Source organism: Dromiciops gliroides, chromosome 3 (assembly GCF_019393635.1).
Source record: "Dromiciops gliroides isolate mDroGli1 chromosome 3, mDroGli1.pri, whole genome shotgun sequence".
Taxonomy (NCBI): Eukaryota; Metazoa; Chordata; class Mammalia; order Microbiotheria; family Microbiotheriidae; genus Dromiciops; species Dromiciops gliroides.
Genome location: NC_057863.1, coordinates 575,818,693 through 575,839,955, shown reverse-complemented (window position 1 = coordinate 575,839,955; position 21,263 = coordinate 575,818,693). Strand labels below are relative to the sequence as shown.

General features: G+C 37.4%; 1 protein-coding gene across 1 annotated transcript in view; it reads left to right on the top strand.

The window, feature by feature from the left end:
* FREM2 (FRAS1 related extracellular matrix 2) overlaps positions 1-20,489 on the top strand; it is a 216,199-nt gene extending 195,710 nt beyond the window's left edge. The window contains 8 exon segments of the mRNA XM_043997088.1: positions 8,585-8,777; positions 11,025-11,129; positions 13,976-14,103; positions 14,392-14,526; positions 17,362-17,488; positions 18,959-19,146; positions 19,397-19,543; positions 19,977-20,489. Of these exon segments, the coding sequence (XP_043853023.1) occupies positions 8,585-8,777; positions 11,025-11,129; positions 13,976-14,103; positions 14,392-14,526; positions 17,362-17,488; positions 18,959-19,146; positions 19,397-19,543; positions 19,977-20,489 (1,536 nt within the window).
* Positions 20,490-21,263: the final 774 nt, after the last annotated feature.

Genomic DNA, 21,263 nt, shown 5'->3' with positions numbered 1-21,263 from the left:
AATGTAATTCAGTCCCATCTCCTCTTATCTGGTTCTAGACCCAACTCACTAGCCACCTGCATTTACTATGTGTCTGGCATCATGGTAAGCATTTTGATCCAAGACATATGTACTGAAGCTGCCCATCCAACTGTAGATGTAATCTGGATAATCAGCATTTTTTATCTGCTTTGTTTTTCTTGTGGGGACAGCTAGGATACCTGTTTCAAATAATTATGGTTTTCATTAAGGAAAATGTGTATAGTCAATTTCTTTTTTGGTGATCCTGTTCAGTGTCTCCCAAATCCTGCACTTTCTGACCCTCTCCTGAAAAAAATGGCTAAATATGAGGATTCTATAAATGTTTATACTTTTTCCTTTCTTAACCCCAAACCACATTTTCTACCTTGGTTTTCATGATCTTTCCTTTTACTAGAATTAAGATAGTGCAGAAGGAAGAGAACTAGACTTCGAATCAGGAGACATCTGATTTAAAATTATGCCTCAGATACTATGTCCTATAGTACACTGATTGATATTCTCTATGACAGAATGCAAACTCCCTAAGAGTAGGGATTATCTCATTCTTCTCTTTTGGTGCCTGTAACATAGTAGGTATTTAATGATTTTTTGTTTGATTTATTGCTTACTACATTATGATCATAAGCAATCTTAGTATGACAGCAATCATAAGTATAAGATTAGAGTCTCAGTTTCCTTATCTGTAAAATTGGGATGGTAACTATTTAATTGAGAAGATTATTTTGAGCAAAATGCCCTAAAAAAATTCAAGTGCTGTGTAAATGTGAAATATTACTACCCACTTTTACTTTGAAGGAAAGCCAACAGAAGCAACAAAGCATTTATTGTGTCAGGCCCTGTATTAAGCACTAGGGATATGACTATAAATAAAAAGGAAGACATTCTCTGCCCTTAATGGACTTACATTCTAATTGGGAAAGACAGAATAAAAAAGGAAGATGAAAGGAAGGGTGGGCAGGGCAAAAGTACTGATGTGGCAAAGTCCCCAAGATGAAGAATGCTCTGGAAGGAACTCACTGATGGGAAAGGAACCTGCATGGCACAAGGATGTTTCCGGGTGAGCTGGTAGCTGATACTTAAAGGCAAAGTCCAGAGAGTCAGAAGCAGAACCAAGAAGGGGAATCTCTGAATATCAAAGTTTGTGTTGATTTAATTTAGAGGATAAATATTAAGTTCTTCACAGGATTTCCTCCACTTTGTCCATTGCAATAGACATTGGAGTATCAACTTCAGTTATCTTCATGGTGATCTATTGACTTCTGCTCATCTTCAGCACCAGAAAGCAACTTGATCTCAAGCCCAAGAAATGTTTCTTGTTGACTTTGGGCAAATGATGAAAGCAACCTGTCAACTGTTTTATTCACCTCTGTGATCAAGGCTTCCATTTAGCTGCAACAGCCTTATTTATGTTTTCTGGTTTTATTTATAGTGATGATATCAATGTGGATGTGGTTCAGATCTTCCAAAGGCCAAACAAGAGTGAAATAATATATGTGAAAAGCCTAATAATTATGTGGGTTTTGGCACCATCTTCTCCCTTTTCCACCATGGGATTCATTGTTTTCCTCTAAACACATAGTGAAATAGGTATCAAATTAGTTATGTTGTCTAATTCATTTGGCATATCAAGGGGGTATTGAAAAATGAAAGGTAATTTATTAGGTAAGTTCAATGAGAAAGAGGTGGTAGGGCAACAAAAAGAAACATCTGTAAGCTTACTTCTGTCCTGACAGCAAAATGGAATTTCCCAGTGATCAGAAACAGATATCCCAGAGGTTTCTTTTGCCTTCTCAAATATAAAGATGATAAACTACAAGGAAGTTTTGTCTCACATGAAGGAATTCTTTGGCTAAGCCCTGTTGGAATCAATAAGGAAGTGTTCTCGGTGTCTTTTCTATGCTTTGCAGCACCTTCTGTGTTGTTCATCCTTAGAACTGAATAACCTCAACATATGTCAATGTTACAAGGCATTAAGACTATTCTCTGTCTATTGCTTATAAGAAATGAAGTAAGCATAGGGGAAAAGTAGGGATCACTGCAATGCATTGTTATAAATGTATGCACTGTGTCGAAGTTAATGAGTACATCTGAAAATACGTGTCTTGGTGTGCTTGAGAATATAAAGTGCAGCTATTAGAGGCATCTGTCCTGCTGCATCTCCATCTTGTGGCACAGCTGCTGCTGTCATAGTCCTTGTTCAATCTGTCTGCTGCATCCACAAATCACTAGACTAAGTAAAATGTGAACAACTGGCAACTTTTCCTAATATGGGCCCCAGTATAGAAAACAAGAATAACAGAAAGATTCATTCTCCTGTCCATTTAAAGAAGCCCATTGGTAATTCAATCAATAAACATTTATCAGGTGCCTACTATGTGCCAGGCATTGTGCTAAGTGCTGAGGATACAAAAAAGGGAAAAGGCAGTCCTGCCCTTACGGAGCTCACAATCTAATAGAGGAGACAATAAGCAAAGAAATAAAAACAAAGCAAGCTGTATAAAAGGATAAATAGAAGACAAAGCAGTACTACCAAGGTTTAAATTCTGATTGTTTTAAGGATGAAATCTGTCTCAGTTACAGCTGCATTGACATTGTTTCTTATTTGAGTTGATTTTCTATTCAATGGCTAAACCATAAAATTTTAATGACTCCCCTGGTAACAAATATTACATAATTTTATTTACTGTTATATTTGGCAAGCATTTGCTATAAATTGTTTCCCAGTTGTTCATTCGTAGTAGTGGCAAACTAGATAGATTGAAATAATAATCACTTTAATTTGTATAACAATTTCATTTTCTGTTGTTTAATTTTATTTACTCAGGGACCATGGGAAGGAAACAAGACAAGAATTATATGCATTTCAGGGGACCAGAAAAGAGATATAATGATGTTTTCTGTTCCCCAAACTTAGCATTCTTTTTCTGGTATTCCTAATTTTTAGTATTCTCTTCCTCTTGGATTTATTTTTTACTTACTTATCTTTTTAAATGCCCCATCCCCCTAAGAAGGCAAGATTCTTAAGGGCAGAAGCTGACTTTCATTTTGTCTTCACATCTCCCTTGCGTAGCACAGTATTTTACCCATAACAGGCACGTTAGAAATACTTATGGAATAAATTAATAAATGTCAAGTAGCTTTCTCAAAATCTTAGAGATAAAAGTATAGCTAATACTTAGGTTTTCTGACCCTGAATTTATTATTATTTCCATTAAACCATACTGCCCTTCCTCATTTTCTCCATTTTAAATTCATATAGAATTCACATTATATATTCATATTCATAAAATTCATATTAAATTCATATAGAAAAATATCAAACTGAATTGACCATAACATATGGATTAATCACTTTTCCTGTAACAAAAGGCTATTTAAGATCAATTATGAAATTTCAGTAATGACTTATGCCTATTAACATATTTTCTCAGATTACTATTATGGATTTTATAAAATGGCAGCAAATCCTAATTGGCTAGAAATCAAAAATAGTTTGGTGATTGATTTTTCTCCTTAATTTGGATTTGTTTGTTTGGTAATTCTATGACTTAAATTTCATGAAAAGGGGGTCAAATTAAAGTTGCTCAGCAGTCCATTGGTTTCTGTTGGCGGCTCAGTAATTGATTTATCCCTATTTAACTTCATCTCATTTGAAGCCAACAATTTCTTAAAGGATTTAAGGGTCTCCTTTAATTCTATTCTGATAGTACAAGTTATTAATAATGTCACTCAACCCAGTATCATATACAAACAATCAATATTTCGCTTTCTGAGCAGTCATTTTCCCTAAGTGTTTGATCAACTTCCAAAGCCAAACTTAATTTTAATAACCAAGGATTATAAGAATTTGATTTGGAGGCACTGTCTCATCGGAATATTTCAATCAGAGCAGCGATGTGAAGTCACTGCTTTTAGGTTATTACTTACCCACCTAAGCTATTTCATTTCTTTCTTATTAGACTTGCAAAACAAACCAAAGAAATGAAAGTTAATCTGAGTGACTGAAATTCAGCATTGATATAAGCCATTTTTTCATACTGAAAATAAATCTTTCCTAAATCATATTTCCTTCCTTCCCCCAACCCCTCAACAAAAAATGTTTCAGTAAAAACATTTTCAAACTTACAGGTGAAACACTGGCCTGGGAATGAAAGGATCTTAGTACTCATCCTCAATTAGCCTCTTGCTTTCTATGTGACCTGGGGCGAACAACTTAAATTCTTGGCACGCTGGTTTTCTCATAAAATGAGGATAATAGCTAACCTGTTCTACCTACCCCACAGGACAGTTGTAAGGATTAAATCAGACCATGTCTAGGAAAGTTTTGGAAACTTATAAAAGACCCATAAATATGATTACTTATAGATTTATTTTTCAATATGGAGAGATTTCTAGGTAAGGTATTTTTTACTGCTATGTTGATAGCCGAAATATCCTGTCAATTTAAAGTCAGTATTAACTTACTCATACTTAGATACACAATTATAACTCTCCCAAATTGATTCCTCTTCATCCTAACCCCCATACTTTAGGAAAGCATGCTGTTCAATATCCCCTCTCTAAAATCAAATGTTCTTAACCTTTTTTTTGTGACATGGACCCCTTTGGCAGTCTGGTGAAGTCTATGGACCCCTTCTCAGAAGAATGCTTTTTAGTCCATAAAATGAACCAAATACTATAACATAGGAAACCAGTTATACTGAAAAGAGATGTATTTTTCCCATCCAATTTCCCTCCAAAATCTAGAGGTTAGTGCATCTCAGGTTAAGAATCCCTATTGTAGGGGCAGCTAGGTGGCACAGTGGATAAAGCACGGGCCCTGGATTCAGGAGTATCTGAATTCAAATTTGGCCTCAGATACTTGACACTTACTAGCTGTGTGACCCTGGGCAAGTCACTTAACCCCTTTTGCCCTGAAAATAAGCAAACAAACAAAGAATCCCTTTTGCAAAGTAACTTACAAGTGCTTAATAGAAATTCCCTATTTCCTCAGAAATGCCTATATTAGAGGTTGTGGGATTTTGATAGTCAACCAGTCAGCCAACAAGCATTTAACAAGCATTTACTATCTTCCAGGCACTGCTCTAAGTGCTGAGGATACAAATACAAGCAAGCAAACAAACAAACAAACAAAAAACCAGTCTCACTCTCAAGGAGCTTACATTCTAATGTGGGAAGATCACACATAAATGAAAGCTAAGAATAGGGGTGGGGAGGAAGGTACCTGGCCATAATGGAAAAATCTGGCATGGGCACCCTCCTTCAATGGAAGTTCTAGGAAGAGATATCTAATCAGAGGGAGTTGAGGAGCTGAGACACTTTCTAGGTAATGCTATGGAGAGTATACTCCCTTCCTCTCATCCACATAGACCTAGTGGAGAAGGAAATGACAAGCCACTCCAGTATCTTTGCCAAGAAAACCACAAATGGGCTCACAGAGAATTGGACGCAATTGAGACGCTCAACAACAACAACATAGACCTAGAGCAAAAGTTGGTAAGCAGCAGTAGGAACTGCAGGGCTCAATAACTTGGTTATTTATTAGACATGTATGTGTGTAGGCATGTCTGTATTGAATTGATTAATGAATTAAAAATCATTTATGAAGCACTGTGCTAAACAGGGAATCTAGCTAGAAAAAAAAAAAAGGCATTACCTGCTCTCAAGGAGCACACATTCTAATTAAGGGAAGAAACACTAATAGGAGGGTAAACCTTCATGACAGACGGAAGGGAGACAACACATATGGGGTAGCATCTGGGCCTGACTAGAGTAATTCCAACAGTAACAGTATGCCTGGCCATGTTGGCTTGACTGCTGCCCAATTCAATTCAACTACTATGTGCCTAATATGTGCAAAGCATTGTACTAAATGCTGAGCTGGTAAATATGTGTGTGTGTGTGTGTATGTGTGTATATGTATATGTGTGTATGTATGTGTATATACATGTGTATATGTATATATGTATGTGTATATAGATATAGAGATAAATAGATACATGACAGATAGATCAATAGATACACACATATATTTATTTGGTTTTGGGGGTTTTTTTGAGGGCGATGAGGGTTAAGTGACTTGCCCAGGGTCACACAGCTAGTTAAGTGTCAAGTGTCTGAGGCTGGATTTGAACTCAGGTCCTCTTGAATCCAAGGCCAGTGCTTTATCCACTGCGCCACCTAGCTGCCCCTACACACATATATTTATGCCTGTCACCATCTCCGTGTCTTCCTACCAGGAGCAGTAGGAAAAAGTCTTGGTCTTCTCAGGCTAAAATGTATTAGTCAATCATTCACCTAGTATTTCTTAAATGCTTACTATGTTCTAGGCACTGCGTTAAAATCTGGAAAGGTAAAAATATGGTCTTCTCTTTCTAATAGTTCACATTCTAATGTGGGGGGAAGGATGTTATGTAAACAATAATATACAAACAAGATAGAGACAGCACAAAATGAGCTGATTTCAGAGAGAAAGCAATGGAAAGCAAAGAAAGCAGGAGTAACAGTCGTGATCTGAGACAAAGGGGAAATGTAAAAAAGGCTTCTTCCAGAAGGTCTGTCTTTAGCTGAAACTTGAAGGAAGCCAGGGAATCTAGAAGGTGCAGATAAGGAATAAAAGAGTTTTAAGCATAGGAAACAGCCAGTGAAATGCTTGGAGTTAGGAGGTGGAATGTTGTGTTTTAGTCCTTAAGATCCTGGAACTGGAAAAGATTCCTTTTTGTTGGGGGGAGGCAGAGAAAGGAGGTGGGAGTTTGTACCCGAAATTGGACAGTTCATAAAGCAGGGAACCTCCTTCTGGGAAGCTATTAACCATTGAAAGCAGGGTGTTTGTACATTTGGGAGTAATCCCATTATAAGTAGGCTGTGCCTAGCAACATGGAAGGTAGAATTTGATAGCTTACGTAAGAACCATTTTGGACTGGGAAAGGTGGTGGTGTTGGAACTTTATTAAGAAAAGACTGCAAACAAAAATAAATAAGGAAAGGAAAAAGGGAGGGGGAAAAGGGAAGGGAGAGGGGAGGGAGGAAGGAAGCCAGCGAGGAAAGAAGGAAAGAAGGAAGGGAGGAAGGGAGGAAGGGAGGAGGGGAGGGAGGAAGGAAGGAAGGAAAGAAGGAATGAAGGATGGAAGGGACGGAGAGAGGGAGGGAAGGAAGGAAGGAAGGAAGGAAGGAAGGAAGGAAGGAAGGAAGGAAGGAAGGAAGGAAGGAAGGAAGGAAGGAAGGAAGGAAGGAAGGAAGGAAGGAAGGAAGGAAGGAAGGAAGGAAGGAAGGAAGGAAGGAAAGAAAAATAAAATAAAATGAACATTGCAATTATAATCACCAAGCTTGCCTCCAGGAAAGAGTTGAGATAATGTGCCTCCCTCCCTTCTTTGCAGAAGGAGGGGACTGCAGGTAGGAAACATTACTTATACTGTCAAGCGGATTTTAAGTGTTGGTTGGTTTTCTGAACTGCTTTTCTTTCTTAAATAAAAAAAAAACCACAACTTTGTCATAAGAATTTGTTTTCGGGGGGGCTATACATACACATACAGTTTTTAATGCAAATGCTATAAAATAAAAAAAATAGCATAAGATTTTTTAAAGGACTTACATTGAACTGGAGTATATTTAGTGAGGCCATTTAGACCTGTGGCACTGTGAGCCTAACCTGAGATGGCAGTGTTCTGTGGAAGAAATAAATGTGGAACAAAAAGACTTGGGTGTGAATGCTGGTTCTGCTGCTTATTAGGTGTGCAACCTGAAGCAAATCCCTTCATTTCTGAGTTCCAGGTTCCCACTCTGGAAAATGAGGGTTTGGACTAGCATGATCAATAAGGTCTGTTCCAGTTCTATAGACTATGATATTATAAGTAAATCTCATAATGGAACTACTATAAGTATAGAGGTGACTCCTCTCTCTCTCTCTCTCTCTCTCTCTCTCTCTCTCTCTCTCTCTCTCTCTCTCTCTCTCTCCTCTCTCTCTCTCTCTCTCTCTCTCTCTCGCACACATACACACACACACTCATACACACTAAGATCTTTATAGTTATCTCAACCATACTTTTAACACCTCAGGGAAATAGGCATAAGATCCAAATAAACCCCTCTGTTACCAATGCTGCTCAAGACACATGCCACTTTGGAGGCATCCCATGCAGGCTATATAATCAGGTAGAAAATACTTCCTTCTTTGTCTCATTGGCTACCATGTAGCCCAGACTTATTTTTTAATGGGGTGGACATCTGGGAAACAGAAATTGGTCCAAATAAGGAACTATTGGCATTGTATATGTATTTGAACTCAGATCTCAGACTAAAAATTCTTTGCTCCCATAAAAACAAGTCTATTAACAGGTCTTTAACTGATCCAGGATAGAATGATATAGAACAAAAATGTAGTAGAAATGTTGCCACTTCAGTGATTCCTCTAACTGATGATATTAAATAAAATAAAAGGAAGAAAGTTCACTCTGAAGTAAATTGGCCTATGCCCAGGCTCCAGCTTTTTTTGTTGTACATTTAGTTTCAATGGTGTTTGTGTTTAAATACACTTTGATAAAAACAATTCTGTCATCCCTCTTTAGGTCCTGAATCTAGTACAATCCTATGTCACACTGAGAGTTCCACTCTATGTTTCCTATGTTTTCCACTCCCCAGTGGGGGTGGGAGGATGGCAACATTTTGACCTAAAGTCTGAGCTTCGACTGACTTTTGTGTACGACACTGCCATCTTGTGGAATGATGGAATTGGCAGCCCACCAGAAGCTGAACTTCAAGGTAGGTCCTGGGATTTGAAGGTCTTTACATTACTTCTATTCAATATTTATAAATATAGATTTGTTTCTTTTATATTCATAAATATACATATGAAAAAACACCCCTTTGACAGTCTGGTAAAGCCTATGGATCCCTTCTCAGGATCTTTTTTTTTTTTAATAATTGAAGGTAATGTTCAATTTCAGTTAGAGGTTAATGAAAATAAAGATGTATTTTTTTTTACCATCCAAGTTCATATAACCTCTGAAATTGATTCTAGGACTCCTTGGGGTCCATGGAGCCTAGATTAAGAATCTCTGACCTACAGATATATATCCTAAGGATTCCCCACCACCACCACCATGCTAAGTTCTGAAAGATTGGAAACAAATTTCAATATATTCAATTACTCTTTTTTAAATAGCATAATTTTTCATAAAAAAATCACTTGGCTGTACGCTCATAATGTAAGTACATTGAAAGTTATATCATTTAAGACCCAGAAATATTACAATATTTAAGTCTTACAAAATATCTGGGAAAACATTCTGCCAAACCAAATAATTTATATATTGTAAAACAGCCCCATGATTCAGTCAAGGCAACCTAACAGTCAATTTCGGTTCTCTTTTTTTGTTTGTTTATTTTTTCATATCAATTTCAATTTTTTTCTTTTGGGGGGCAGAGCAATGAAGATTGAGTGACTTGCCCAGGGTCACACAGCTAGTAAGTATCAAGTGTCTGAGGCTGGATTTGAACTCTGGTTCTCCTGAATCCAGGACCAGTGCTTTATCCACTGTGCCACCTAGCTGCCCCCCAATTTCAGTTCTTGAAAAGAAAGATCCCTCTAGAAGAGATACCACATCAAAATAGTTGATAGGCTTTTATTTCTGAACATAAGTGTGCAATAGAAACATATACTAACCTGTCACTGTGAGATTATTAGCCCAAATAACAGAGAACTCTAGTGACAAATGTCAGGATAGGACTATGTTTCACATGCTTTCACTTTTCCTAGGCAATGATCTTCATATAAATATTAAGGTTTGCAAAGACCTTTCTGTTGCTATGGTGACATATGTCAGTATAGGGCTTGTTTCACATGTTTTCACTCTTCCTAGGCAATGATCTTTATATAACATGTTAAGGTTTACAAAGAACTGCCTATATATTATGTCATGACCTGAGATCCATCCCCATTCCAGAGTCATGATTCAAAATCCAGAAATATGCAGTTAATTAGTCCCATTAATCAGACATAGTACTGTTTACTTTCAGAAATACAGTGTTATCCTAGTTACATACCCAGTTGTGGCACAATGCCCATAACAACCTTTTAAAAAAAAATAGAGAAAAGAAAAAAAGAATTGACAGACTATTTCAAGTGTAAACTTATGGTCTTAACTGGATTATGGTTTTGTTAAGAGCTATGTTAAATGTCATGATATCATTGAAAAATTACCCACAGCTCATCTTCAAACTGTTTTTCCCCTTTTGCTAAAAAAACAAAACACATGGATTTTAAGTGACTCCTCACAGTGTTACTTTTTAAGCTTCTAAGTCTCCAGCATAAGGACATCACATCCTTCTCGTACCTAGAGCCAACTCCTGTCAAACTGCTAGGTTTGCTGGAACAATTGTTTTCTGCAAGCCTATGAATTTTAGTAGAATATGCAGAATGCAGGTACCTTTAAAGCCTTGACCTACCAAACTCCCTAATTCTGACAAGTTTGTCATGGCTTTCAGCTTGCCAACTTCATTCCTATAGGGTAAAGCTTAGGAAGAGCTTTCACAAGGCATAATACTTCTACCCGTCCTGCTTGGCTTGCAGAATTTACAACGACTTAATCCACTTTCATCAGTTTTATTTCTTTTCATTCCTAAGACATCTTCTTTTACCACCCCAGGGATAGGGAAAAAGATAAATGCTGCTGCCATTAACAAATGCCTGTAGAATTCTGCTCTGATCCATCTGATAAGAGCTCCAAGAAAGTTTAACAACATGAATTTATCTTTAAAATACTTGAACTACTGGGGGTAGCTAGGTGATGCAGTGGATAGAGCACTGGCCCTGGAGTCAGAAGAACTGAGTTCAAATCTGGCCTCAGACACTTAACACTTACTATCTGTGGGACCCTGGGAAAGTCACTTAACCCCAATTGCCTCACCAAAAAAAAAAAATACTTGAACTATTGTTCTTAAAAATTCTAACTTGGATCTAGTGTTCCTTTATATTTTTTCACTGATATTTGGTCCCTTCCCTGGTAGGTTCCCTTTATCCAACCAGCATGCGCATCAGCGAGGAAGGACGTTTGGTGGTAAACTTCAAGACAGAAGCTCGATTCCATGGCTTATTTGTGTTGTCCCATCCTGGTAAGAGGTTGTTTTCCTGTTCCTATCACCTCTCAATAAGACAACATACATTTCTTCTGTTTTCAAATTTTTCAGTGCATTTGACCATTGACAGAAATCCTTCTTTAAAAATGTATCATATGGTCTATAAAAAAGCTTGAAAGTTCATTGATAGCCTTGATTATATTCCTGTAATCCAGTGGTTCTCAAAGGGCATGCCATGGCATGCTACTCTTGCCAAGTTCTGTAGCCTTTATTATTGAATATTATCAGTCTGAGCATTTCTCCCACTAATTTTATGGAACTTACACTCTCAATTGCATGAACATATACACACCCAAGTCTCCTGAGTGTTCCAATTTGAATTAGTGTTACCAACTCAACTGTTAAGTCTGTCATGATCTTTTTAGCTAAAATAATAATGGATGATGGACAAAAACATTTCAGAACCACTGAGATCATCTACAATATATTGCTTTTATTTAGAGATAGAGACTAGAGCTGTGATTTCATTGACATGGAGAATGCTCAAATGAGGAAACTCCTCCTACCTATCCAAATCACCAACTTCTCTTTAATTTTGTCTGAGAGTCTCCTAGTGTGTTCAGAGGTTAAATGGCTTGTTTAAAGCCACTCAGTCAGTATGCACCAGAGATAGGACTTGAAAACAAGTCTTCCTCTCTTTAAAGCTTGCTCTTTATCTGATGTGGGAGAGAAGAGAAGGGAACAAGCATTTATATAGCGCCTACTGTGTGCCAAGGCACTGTCCTAAGTGCTTTACAATTAATTCATTTGATCGTTACAACAACCCTATAAGGTAGGTATATTATCTCCATTTTATTGTTGAGAAAACTAAAGGAAACAGAGATTAAATGACTTGCCTGGGATCACACAGCTAGTATCTCAGGCTGGATTTGAACTCAGATTTTCCTGACTTCAAGCCCAGCACTCTATCTACTGTGCCACCTAGCTGCTGTATGGGTAGGTACCTCCTTTGCTTTTGTTTTTTTTTTCTTTGAAATTGTAGGACAGTACAAAGGTGCTATCATTAATATTTTCTAACTATTAATAATTTTTTCTTATATAGAAACCATAAAAACTAGCCTTACCTTCTGTTTGTACTATCAAGTATTATAACAGTAGTTATAACACCCCAGTGCCCAGTATTTTGTTCGGTATATAGTAGGTACTAACATATTTATTGGATTGAGCCAAATGGAATTAAATCTTAATGGAATAGGGGCAGCTAGGTGGCGCAGTGGATAGATCACCAGCCCTGGAGTCAGGAGTACCTGAGTTCAAATCTGGCCTCAGACACTTAACACTTACTAGCTATGTGACCCTGGGCAAGTCACTTAACCCCAATTGCCTCACTAAAAATAATAATAATAATAATAATATAAATCTTAATGGAAACTAGAATCAAAAGAACAATACATACAGTAATTAAAAGAATGTAAATAAAGGCAACGTATTAAATGTCCACAAAATCAAATAAATTATGAAGGCTAATCCAAATGACTGAGGTCAAAACAAACTCTTTCTAGTAAAAAATAGTCATTTTTTAAAGTGGGAGGTTAGATGTACTTCAATAACAATGGCTACATTCAATAATTTTGCTTAATTTTTTTCATGGAAAAGTAGAGGGTGTCTATAATTGGGAAATGATTGATTGATGTACCAAGGGAAAATGTATTAGGAAAAAATATAGAATTGTAATAGAAACAACGGAATTTCAACTTCTTCCTTGAGATGAAGAACTGCCTTTTCCAAGAGTGTTTCATGGATATTATGTAGGGAATCTCATCTGCAGTAGTATTCTATGAGATACCTGTCCTTAAGTACTAGCTAACCATAAAAGAGTCAACAATGTTCCAAATGCCAAAAGAATCATTATTTAAAGAAATATTTTTATTAATATATTTTCCTAAAAATATTTAACTCCTCATTTTATTGTACCAATTACCACCATTCCAAAGTGTGCATGTATCTGGCAGTCCTCAAGGGGATAAGAACCTCATCCACACTCTTTCTGTAGTCTTCCCTTTTCCTGAATATGTGTTCTGATAACAGAGAAGATGAGCTGGCCATTCAGAGAATGAGGGTTTCTCATTTTATCTTTAAAGAAATCAAACTACAAGAAGTAAAGAACCAATCAAAATAATTGTATTTTTTTTAGCGTTGACAATCTATTGAAAAACAGGGACTTTCTGACATCATTTACTAAGCTGATATGTTTTAAAGTTAATCTTAGTATTACATGGCCTCATATGAATTTTTAAAAATAGATTCTGTACTTAAATTAGACTTGCCCAGCTGTGTTGACTGTAACTAACTGGTTATGTTAAGTTTAGCTTATAGCATCTGTGCACTAGAAATGTGCATAACCTCTAACTCACTAGAAAAGAGACCCTAAGCACTTCAAGTATTTCAATGAACCATCTCATAATTAGAAGGGGCTTTAGTTATCTTCTTGTCCAAAGCCTTCATTTTACATTGAGGAATTTGAGACCCAGAGGGGTGAAAAGACCCAAGATCACACACACAGGCAGAGCTAGAATTCAAACTACATCTTCTGACATTAAACCTAATGTACCATATCCCACTCTCTATTGAGTGTATAGTACAGCAGAGTAAAACAATCACAAAGAAGTAAAAAGATTGGTTGTCTAATCCCAGTACTGTAACATGCAACCAATTTTAACTAGTACAAGTCATTTTCTCTGATTTCATTTCCTGCTTTGCCTGTCTATTACAGAGAGTTGTATGCAACAAAGGAAATAATGTATATAAAAATGTATTTTTAAAATGAAATGCTTTATAAATGCAAGGTACTATGATCACTATTGTTGTTGTTGTCTTTACAGCGTCTTCCATGAGCTCTATGATCATCTCAGCTGATCATCCTGGCCTGACTTTTTCTCTCCGTCTTATAAGGAGTGAGCCAACATACAACCAGCCAGTCCAACAATGGAGCTTTGTTTCTGACTTTTCGGTAATTGATAAAGGATCTAGCTTTATTTTCTTTCATTGGTGGCTGGAAATCAGGGGGTGTTAACTAGATGTCTAAGAACTTTTAAAAGCATTCTTTAATAAATGCACTTCAGTATAATTTTTTCCCTTTGCAATCGTATGTATTTTATTTCATATATTCAAATATTTTATGAAGGAGTTCATTGGCTTCACCAGCCTGCCAGCAGGGTTTATGATACTAAAAAAGTTAAAAACCCCTCTTCCTCAGCTTTTTAGCTGAAGAGCCATATTTTCTCTTTTCCCTTCCCAGGTTAGAGACTACTCAGGAACCTATACTGTGAAACTGATAGCATGCACAACCTCTCCACATCAGGAATACAGCTTACCAGTGATTTGTAACCCCAGAGAGCCAATCACATTTGACCTGGACATCCGATTTCAGCAGGTAGTTTTTAGAGAACTATTTCTTTGTTGTGTTGCTTTATTGGAAGGTTTTCATAATTGTGGAGGTCACCTTTAATCAATATCCTCCATGTCACGTGTCCAACATTAAAAAATTACTATAGTATTATTTTTCCAATGAAAATGGTATTCATGGCTTAAATTATATCCAATTGTCTTTTTACTTATAGTTAAATATTAAATACCTTCTAAACATATCACAATGATAAAACTTTATTCAAATAAGAGATTCTGAGATTTTGTATCCTTTAATATGCAATAATCTATATTATAGACAAAGTATTATTATATTCAGTTATATTTTCCATGTTACAAATAAGTTAAGTATGGTACTTAATGTAGCACACAGATGAGTTGGCACAAAATCATAAGCCAAACCTGAAAAAAATATAAAGGACCTAAAAAAAGAGCTCATGAACAAGTTAGAATTATAATAAAAATCAAAATGGGATTTCCCCCCAAATTTTCCAAATAATCCTATTGCTATTGAGATCACTACCATGCTTTGGTCACCCAGACCTATAATCTTTACTTTCATTCACCCTACATATCTGATCTATTGCCAAATTTTCCTTCACATATCTCATGTATTTCCCCTTCTCTTCACTCATACATACACAACCTTAGTTCAGACCATCACCACCTCTCACCTAAACTACTGCAAGAACCTACTGCTGCAGTAGACTTCTAACTGGTTTCCTTATTGCATCTACCCACTCCAATTTATTCTCCACTCAGCTACCAAAGTGATTCTTCTAAAGTGAAAGTCTAGCCATGTCTCCCTCTCACCTCCAAGATAAAATGTTAACTCTCCTGTTGAACATTTAAAGCTCTTCATAATTTGTCTCCTTCCTACCTTCCCTGCCTTATTATACCTTACTCCCCTTCATAGATGCTGTAGTCTACCTACTCGGGTTTACTTGGAGTTCCTTGAACAAGATACTCGAACTTTCACCTCTATGCTTTGAACTGGCTGTCTCCAATACCAAGAATGCTCTGCTCTCTAACCTCTGTCTCTTAGTTTCTCTGATTTCCTTCAAGTTTCAGCTCAAATCTCACCTTCTTCAGGAGATCATCCTTGGTCCTACCAACTGCTAATACCTTCCTATTTCATATTATATTCATATGTTATACACACACACACACACTCAAACACACATCTATCTATCCATCTTATAGTACCTAAACATATATGTATGCATTCAGACTATATATATATATATATATATATATATATATACACACACACATATATGTATGTATATATAAATATATGTTGTCTACTTTATTCGAATATAAGTTTCTTGAGAAATGGAACTATTTTTGTTTGAAGTTTTTTACCTTTTTTGTACTGCTAATGCTTAGCACAGTGCCTGTCATATCCTGAGCATGTAATAAACACTCATTGGCCTCATTTTTCACTGAGATGCCAGTCTGAAGGATCTGTTGGGGATTGCTTGTGGGTACTTCATAAGATTTAGAGCTGGAGGGACCCTTAAAATTCACCTTGTCCCACCTCATTTTGCAGATAAGAAAAGTAAAGGCAAAAAAAAAAAAAAAAAAGAAAAGATGTTATAGGACTTAATACCACATAGTAGCAAAATTGGGACTTGAACCCAGGATTTCTGATGCACAATTCAGTCTTGCAAATTCTTGCCAATTCTTCATGCTGTCCCTTCTGCTTAAACTGCCCCCAGGAGCAATTCTTTAAGATAAGCCAAGTTCGCTACAGAAAGCAGTAGCATCTTAATGACTTTATCCTCCCCTGAATTGGACTCAGTAGACTTCTCTGGGCAGAAACTGCAATCTTGGGGATAACTCCCTGAAGTATTCTTATATGTTTCTACTGTGAGGTGTGTTTTTTTTCTTGATATTTAAGGAGAATTTTAAATCTTACACTTTGATATTGGTCCAAGCTATGTAACATTGCTCTGCATAAAAGAGATTTGGAGGCGAATAGGGTTCAATGAATAATATTGAGTGTTGGCTAATAGTAAGCTAACCACATATATTCCATAAGACAAAGAAGTGGAAAAGATCATGCCTGGTAGCATTTTTGCTTGTTTTCCCCCTCATAGACAGTTTGGCCCACCATTTTAGTGCTTTCCTAAGTCTTACACATAAGGAGAGACAAGTTGGTACAGCAGTGTGGGGCTCATTGTTTTGAAGACCTGGGTTCAAATTCTGTGAATGTCATTTAACTTCTCTGAACTTCAGTGAACAAGACCCTAAGAATCATCTACTAAGTAATGAATCCTGTTCACTTTTCCTAAGCAAAGGAATAAGGTGAACATAACTTTTCTCAGCTTTCTCCTAAAACATCCCCTAAGACATGCTCTATGATTCCCCAGGTAAAGTAGAAGCAGTCCATGGGGTTTCCATGAGTTCTGTGAAACCCACAAGCCAATACATAAGGTAGTTATTATATATTCACAACAAGGACCCACACTTGGGTTTCCAACCAATCCACCTGATGGGAAGCTAATCCAAGCTATACCAAGTCTCTTTCAAAGTATCACGGCCCACAACACATGGCTTGTAGTCAGTATCAATGTCCTCCACCAATGAAATCACATTTTATCACATTATCACCATGGAAGCACATAATATTGTTATATTGACATAATCAGACATAACCACAGCTCCTGGCATAGTATCAATATAGTAAATCAATAACTAAATGACTGACACTAGATTAACATAGATAATATCAAAAGCTGCATTCTCTTGGGATGATGAAAAAACGACAGTGTTTTATTTTGACATCTTCACAGTGTTCAAGGGGAACACATTAAAGAGTTTTTCTGATTGGTTTTAGGTCAGTGACCCTGTGGCAGCAGAGTTTAGCTTGAACACACAGATGTTCCTTCTATCCAAGAAGAGTCTCTGGTTGTCTGATGGATCAATGGGATTTGGGCAGGAGAGTGATGTTGCATTTACAGAAGGTATGTTTACATGTAGAAAGGGATCTGGTCCAGCTGCTATCCAAGTATGTCTATAAGACTATTGCTTTTGCAGTTATTTTTATATGGAATAAACCTAGTCTCTCTGGGGGACTTCTAAAAATCATTTTAAAAATTCATTTTGGGGGGCGGCTAGGTGGCACAGTGGATAAAGCACCAGCCCTGGATTCTGGCCTCAGACACTTGACACTTGCCAGCTGTGTGACCCTGGGCAAGTCACTTAACCCCCATTGCCCCGCAAAAAACAAAAATTCATTTTCATATGGCTATTGGAATTGGGCATTTGTTGTTGTTGTTGTTGACTAACTGCTAGCTATGGGAAAACTATCCTTACCTGAATGATATTTAATATACACATATGTAGATGCATATTTATTTTAATTTCCATAAGAATTGCAAGGATTTAGGGGGCAGCTCGGTGATGCAGTGGATAAAGCACCAGCCCTAGATTCAGGAGGACCTGAGTTCAAATCCATCCTCAGACAATTGACACTTACTATCTGTGTGACTCTGGGCAAGTTACTTAACCCTCATTGCCCCACCTCCCAAAAATATTTTTTTAAATAATTATAAGGATTCACTGTATAGAGCATAGGAGGAGAAAATAAGAAAATTGAACTTGTTAGATGAAACAAACAAAAAAGCCTTGATAGAAAATTGTATTTGTGACTTCTACTTTTTACCAATTATTAAACTCATTCTAAAAAGATGTATATTTAGCATAGTAGTATACATATCAGCCTTGTTTTCACAATCTTTTTCCATATCTAAAATATGGATACATTATTACTAGCAGCATTTTTTGAAAAGCAGTACAGTTTAATGGCTAGTGTTGTACAAACTTTGGGAATGAGGAGACTTGGGGTGAAATCCCCTTCTCAGTATTTGCTGGCTTTAGAACCCTGGGCCAATTACTTTACCTCTCAGTATCAGGAGTGATGAAGTTATTGTACAACCTATTCCACTAATTTTTTTATCTATTATCAGATAGCTTTGATAATTTCTGTTTTAAGTAGAATTGCAATGTGATTGCATCTTCTTTTGTTTTTTTTCTTTTTCTTCATCCCCTTGATATTTTGTTATGATTTTTGCCATATTAGAAGTATGGTACCCAGGGCAGGGAACTTGTCTTGTAGTCAGGAAGACCTCTGCCTCTGATACATACAGGTCATGTGATCCTGAGAAAAATCACTTAACCTTCCAGGCCTCCTCTTTATTCTCTAGTACTATGAGTTGTAGAGAAGGAAGTAGAATTCGTTGGGAGATGTAGTTCCTCACCTGGAACTTCCTATATAGCTCTAGGAAGAAAATTAAGTTTGTATCTATAGAGATATCTGTGTGACTGGTATTTTAATCATTATAGAAGACTGGTTTGTGCCAAGGAAGTGACCCCTTCCTTTGCCTGTCCCTCACAGGATCTTAACAGCTATTATAGCCTACCTCTCCTTCCAGGTGATATCATTTATGGTCGAGTAATGGTGGATCCTGTACAGAACCTGGGTGATTCTTTCTACTGCAGCATTGAGAAAGTGTTCCTCTGTACTGGAGCTGATGGCTATGTACCTAAATATAGTCCAAGTAATGCTGAATATGGTTGCTTAGCAGACTCCCCTTCTCTCCTGTATAGATTTAAAATTGTGGTAAGTCTCCATTTTTTAAGTCACTGAATGGGTTTCCAGTTGGTTGGATTCTGTCTTATTAAAACCTCCTAGTCTTCTTGAGCTTAGTCGCATAGAAGAAAATTTGTTTTTCTCTTTATTTATAAGAGAGAGAGGGAGGAGGAAGAGGTATGGGGAGAGAGAGAGAGAAAGGGAAGGAAGGAAGGCAGGCAGGCAGGCTTACAAAGTATGGTGTTATCTTCAGCAGCCAATCATTTCCTTTATCGTTTAGGACAAAGCTCAACCAGAAACCCAAGCCACCAGCTTTGGAAATGTTCTATTCAATGCCAAACTTGCCGCAGATGACCCTGAAGCAGTTCTCTTAGTTAAGCAGCCTGGATCTGATGGATTTAAAGTTGACTCAACACCACTATTTCAGGTGAGTAATGAGTTAGTCTTTGCAATCTGAGGATCCTGGGCAAGTCATTCAACTTCTCAATACCACAGGTGTAGCCACTGGCCTGCTTACCATCTGTCTAACTCTCTAAAACTGTATGCTGCAGAAAAGATGGCAACCTGCATTGGTAGAGGAAGATTCCTCACCTGGAAATTCCCTCTACCAGTGAAATTCCAAGTCCAGCTTTTATTCCTATTCATAATGCATGGAGCATAGGCACTTAATAAATGCTTGTTGATTGATTGGTAAATAAGTGCTTAAATATTTTCTGGATAAATGAATGAATGAATACAACCAACTAAGTAAAATTAGCATTCTTTAAAATCCACCCTCTGTTGACTTCCTAGGACACAGTTAATGAGACTGGCCAAATAGCTTTAGTCCAATAACAATGATTTTTCTGTTGGTTTTCCAGGTCTCGCTTGGCAGGGAATGGTACATACATACGATCTATACAGTCAGATCCAAAGAGAATACTAACCGAGGTGTTGGTAAAAGGAGTACAGAGTATCAGTACCACTCTCTGTCAAGTCCTGGGATACTTAGAACATCCACACAGAGCAGAAAGAAAAGAGAGGCCAGAGATGCTCCCCCACTTGCCAAGGAAATTGGGGCTGAAAGCAACAGAGGAACAAACATCCAGCACATAGCCCTGGACCGCACCAACAAGAGGCAGATTCCCCAAAGTGAAGCTCCTCTGGATGGAGTTCTTCCCAGGGAGTTGAACAACAGCAGTCCTGAAGTAAACCTCATCACAGTTATCACAGGTGTAGCCACTGGCCTGCTTACCATCTGTCTAATTGCAATCACCGTACTGCTGCTAAAGAGGAAAGAGAGCTCCAAAAAGAAGGAAGCCCCAGACGGATCAGGGAGCAGTGAACCAATGATGCCCCAGCATCAGTACGCTAGTGACAGCTCAGAGGTTTGAGCTCAGGGGCTGCAATTCAGCCTCAGAAAGGAACCCCACGCACAGCTTCCAGTGAGCATCACGTCCTGAGATCTTGGAACGGACCATTCTATGGTCTCTAGGTACACTCACAGACTCTGATTTGAACTCTTTCTTCTCTTTCTACAAACACAAGAATGCTTCGCTTCACACCCAGTCTCTCATTCTGCCCAAAGCTCAGCCTCGTGTCTTCACAGAAGGGCTAGGCATTAAAAGGGCAGCATTGAGAGGGAAGGACATTTCACTGTAGCAATTTCTCAAGACCGTGAAGAAGAAATTATCCAAAGGTGCTAATAGATCTTATGAACAATAGAAGAGGAAGCCTGTTCTTTCTCTTTTTCATTGTCTATGAACTTCAAAGGTGCAATTTTCATGTTGTTTATTCAGGATATACAGTGCATTACTAGAAACTTCATTATCGTTAATCTGGTGGAATGGGAAGCACATCGTTTAACATGACAAGTTTTCCAAGAAATGAAGACAGCATAGAACCATGGCTAAGGCTATCTCTTAATCCACAAGTTTGGGGTTTCTTAAACTATGTGGGAGGAGAGAGAAGAGATCTCCCAGTAGTATTTGATCTGCCTCTCACCTTCCCCCGACCCACCTTGTTTTGTTTGCTTATTTAAGTTTATATTAAACCAAAGAATATGGTCTGTCTAGAAAAGAGCACATTTTTATGGAAATGGGACGTCTCTGTCCTGGTATATTATGGGTTATAGAACTAGTATATAGTAAATTATACTTGTTGACAAT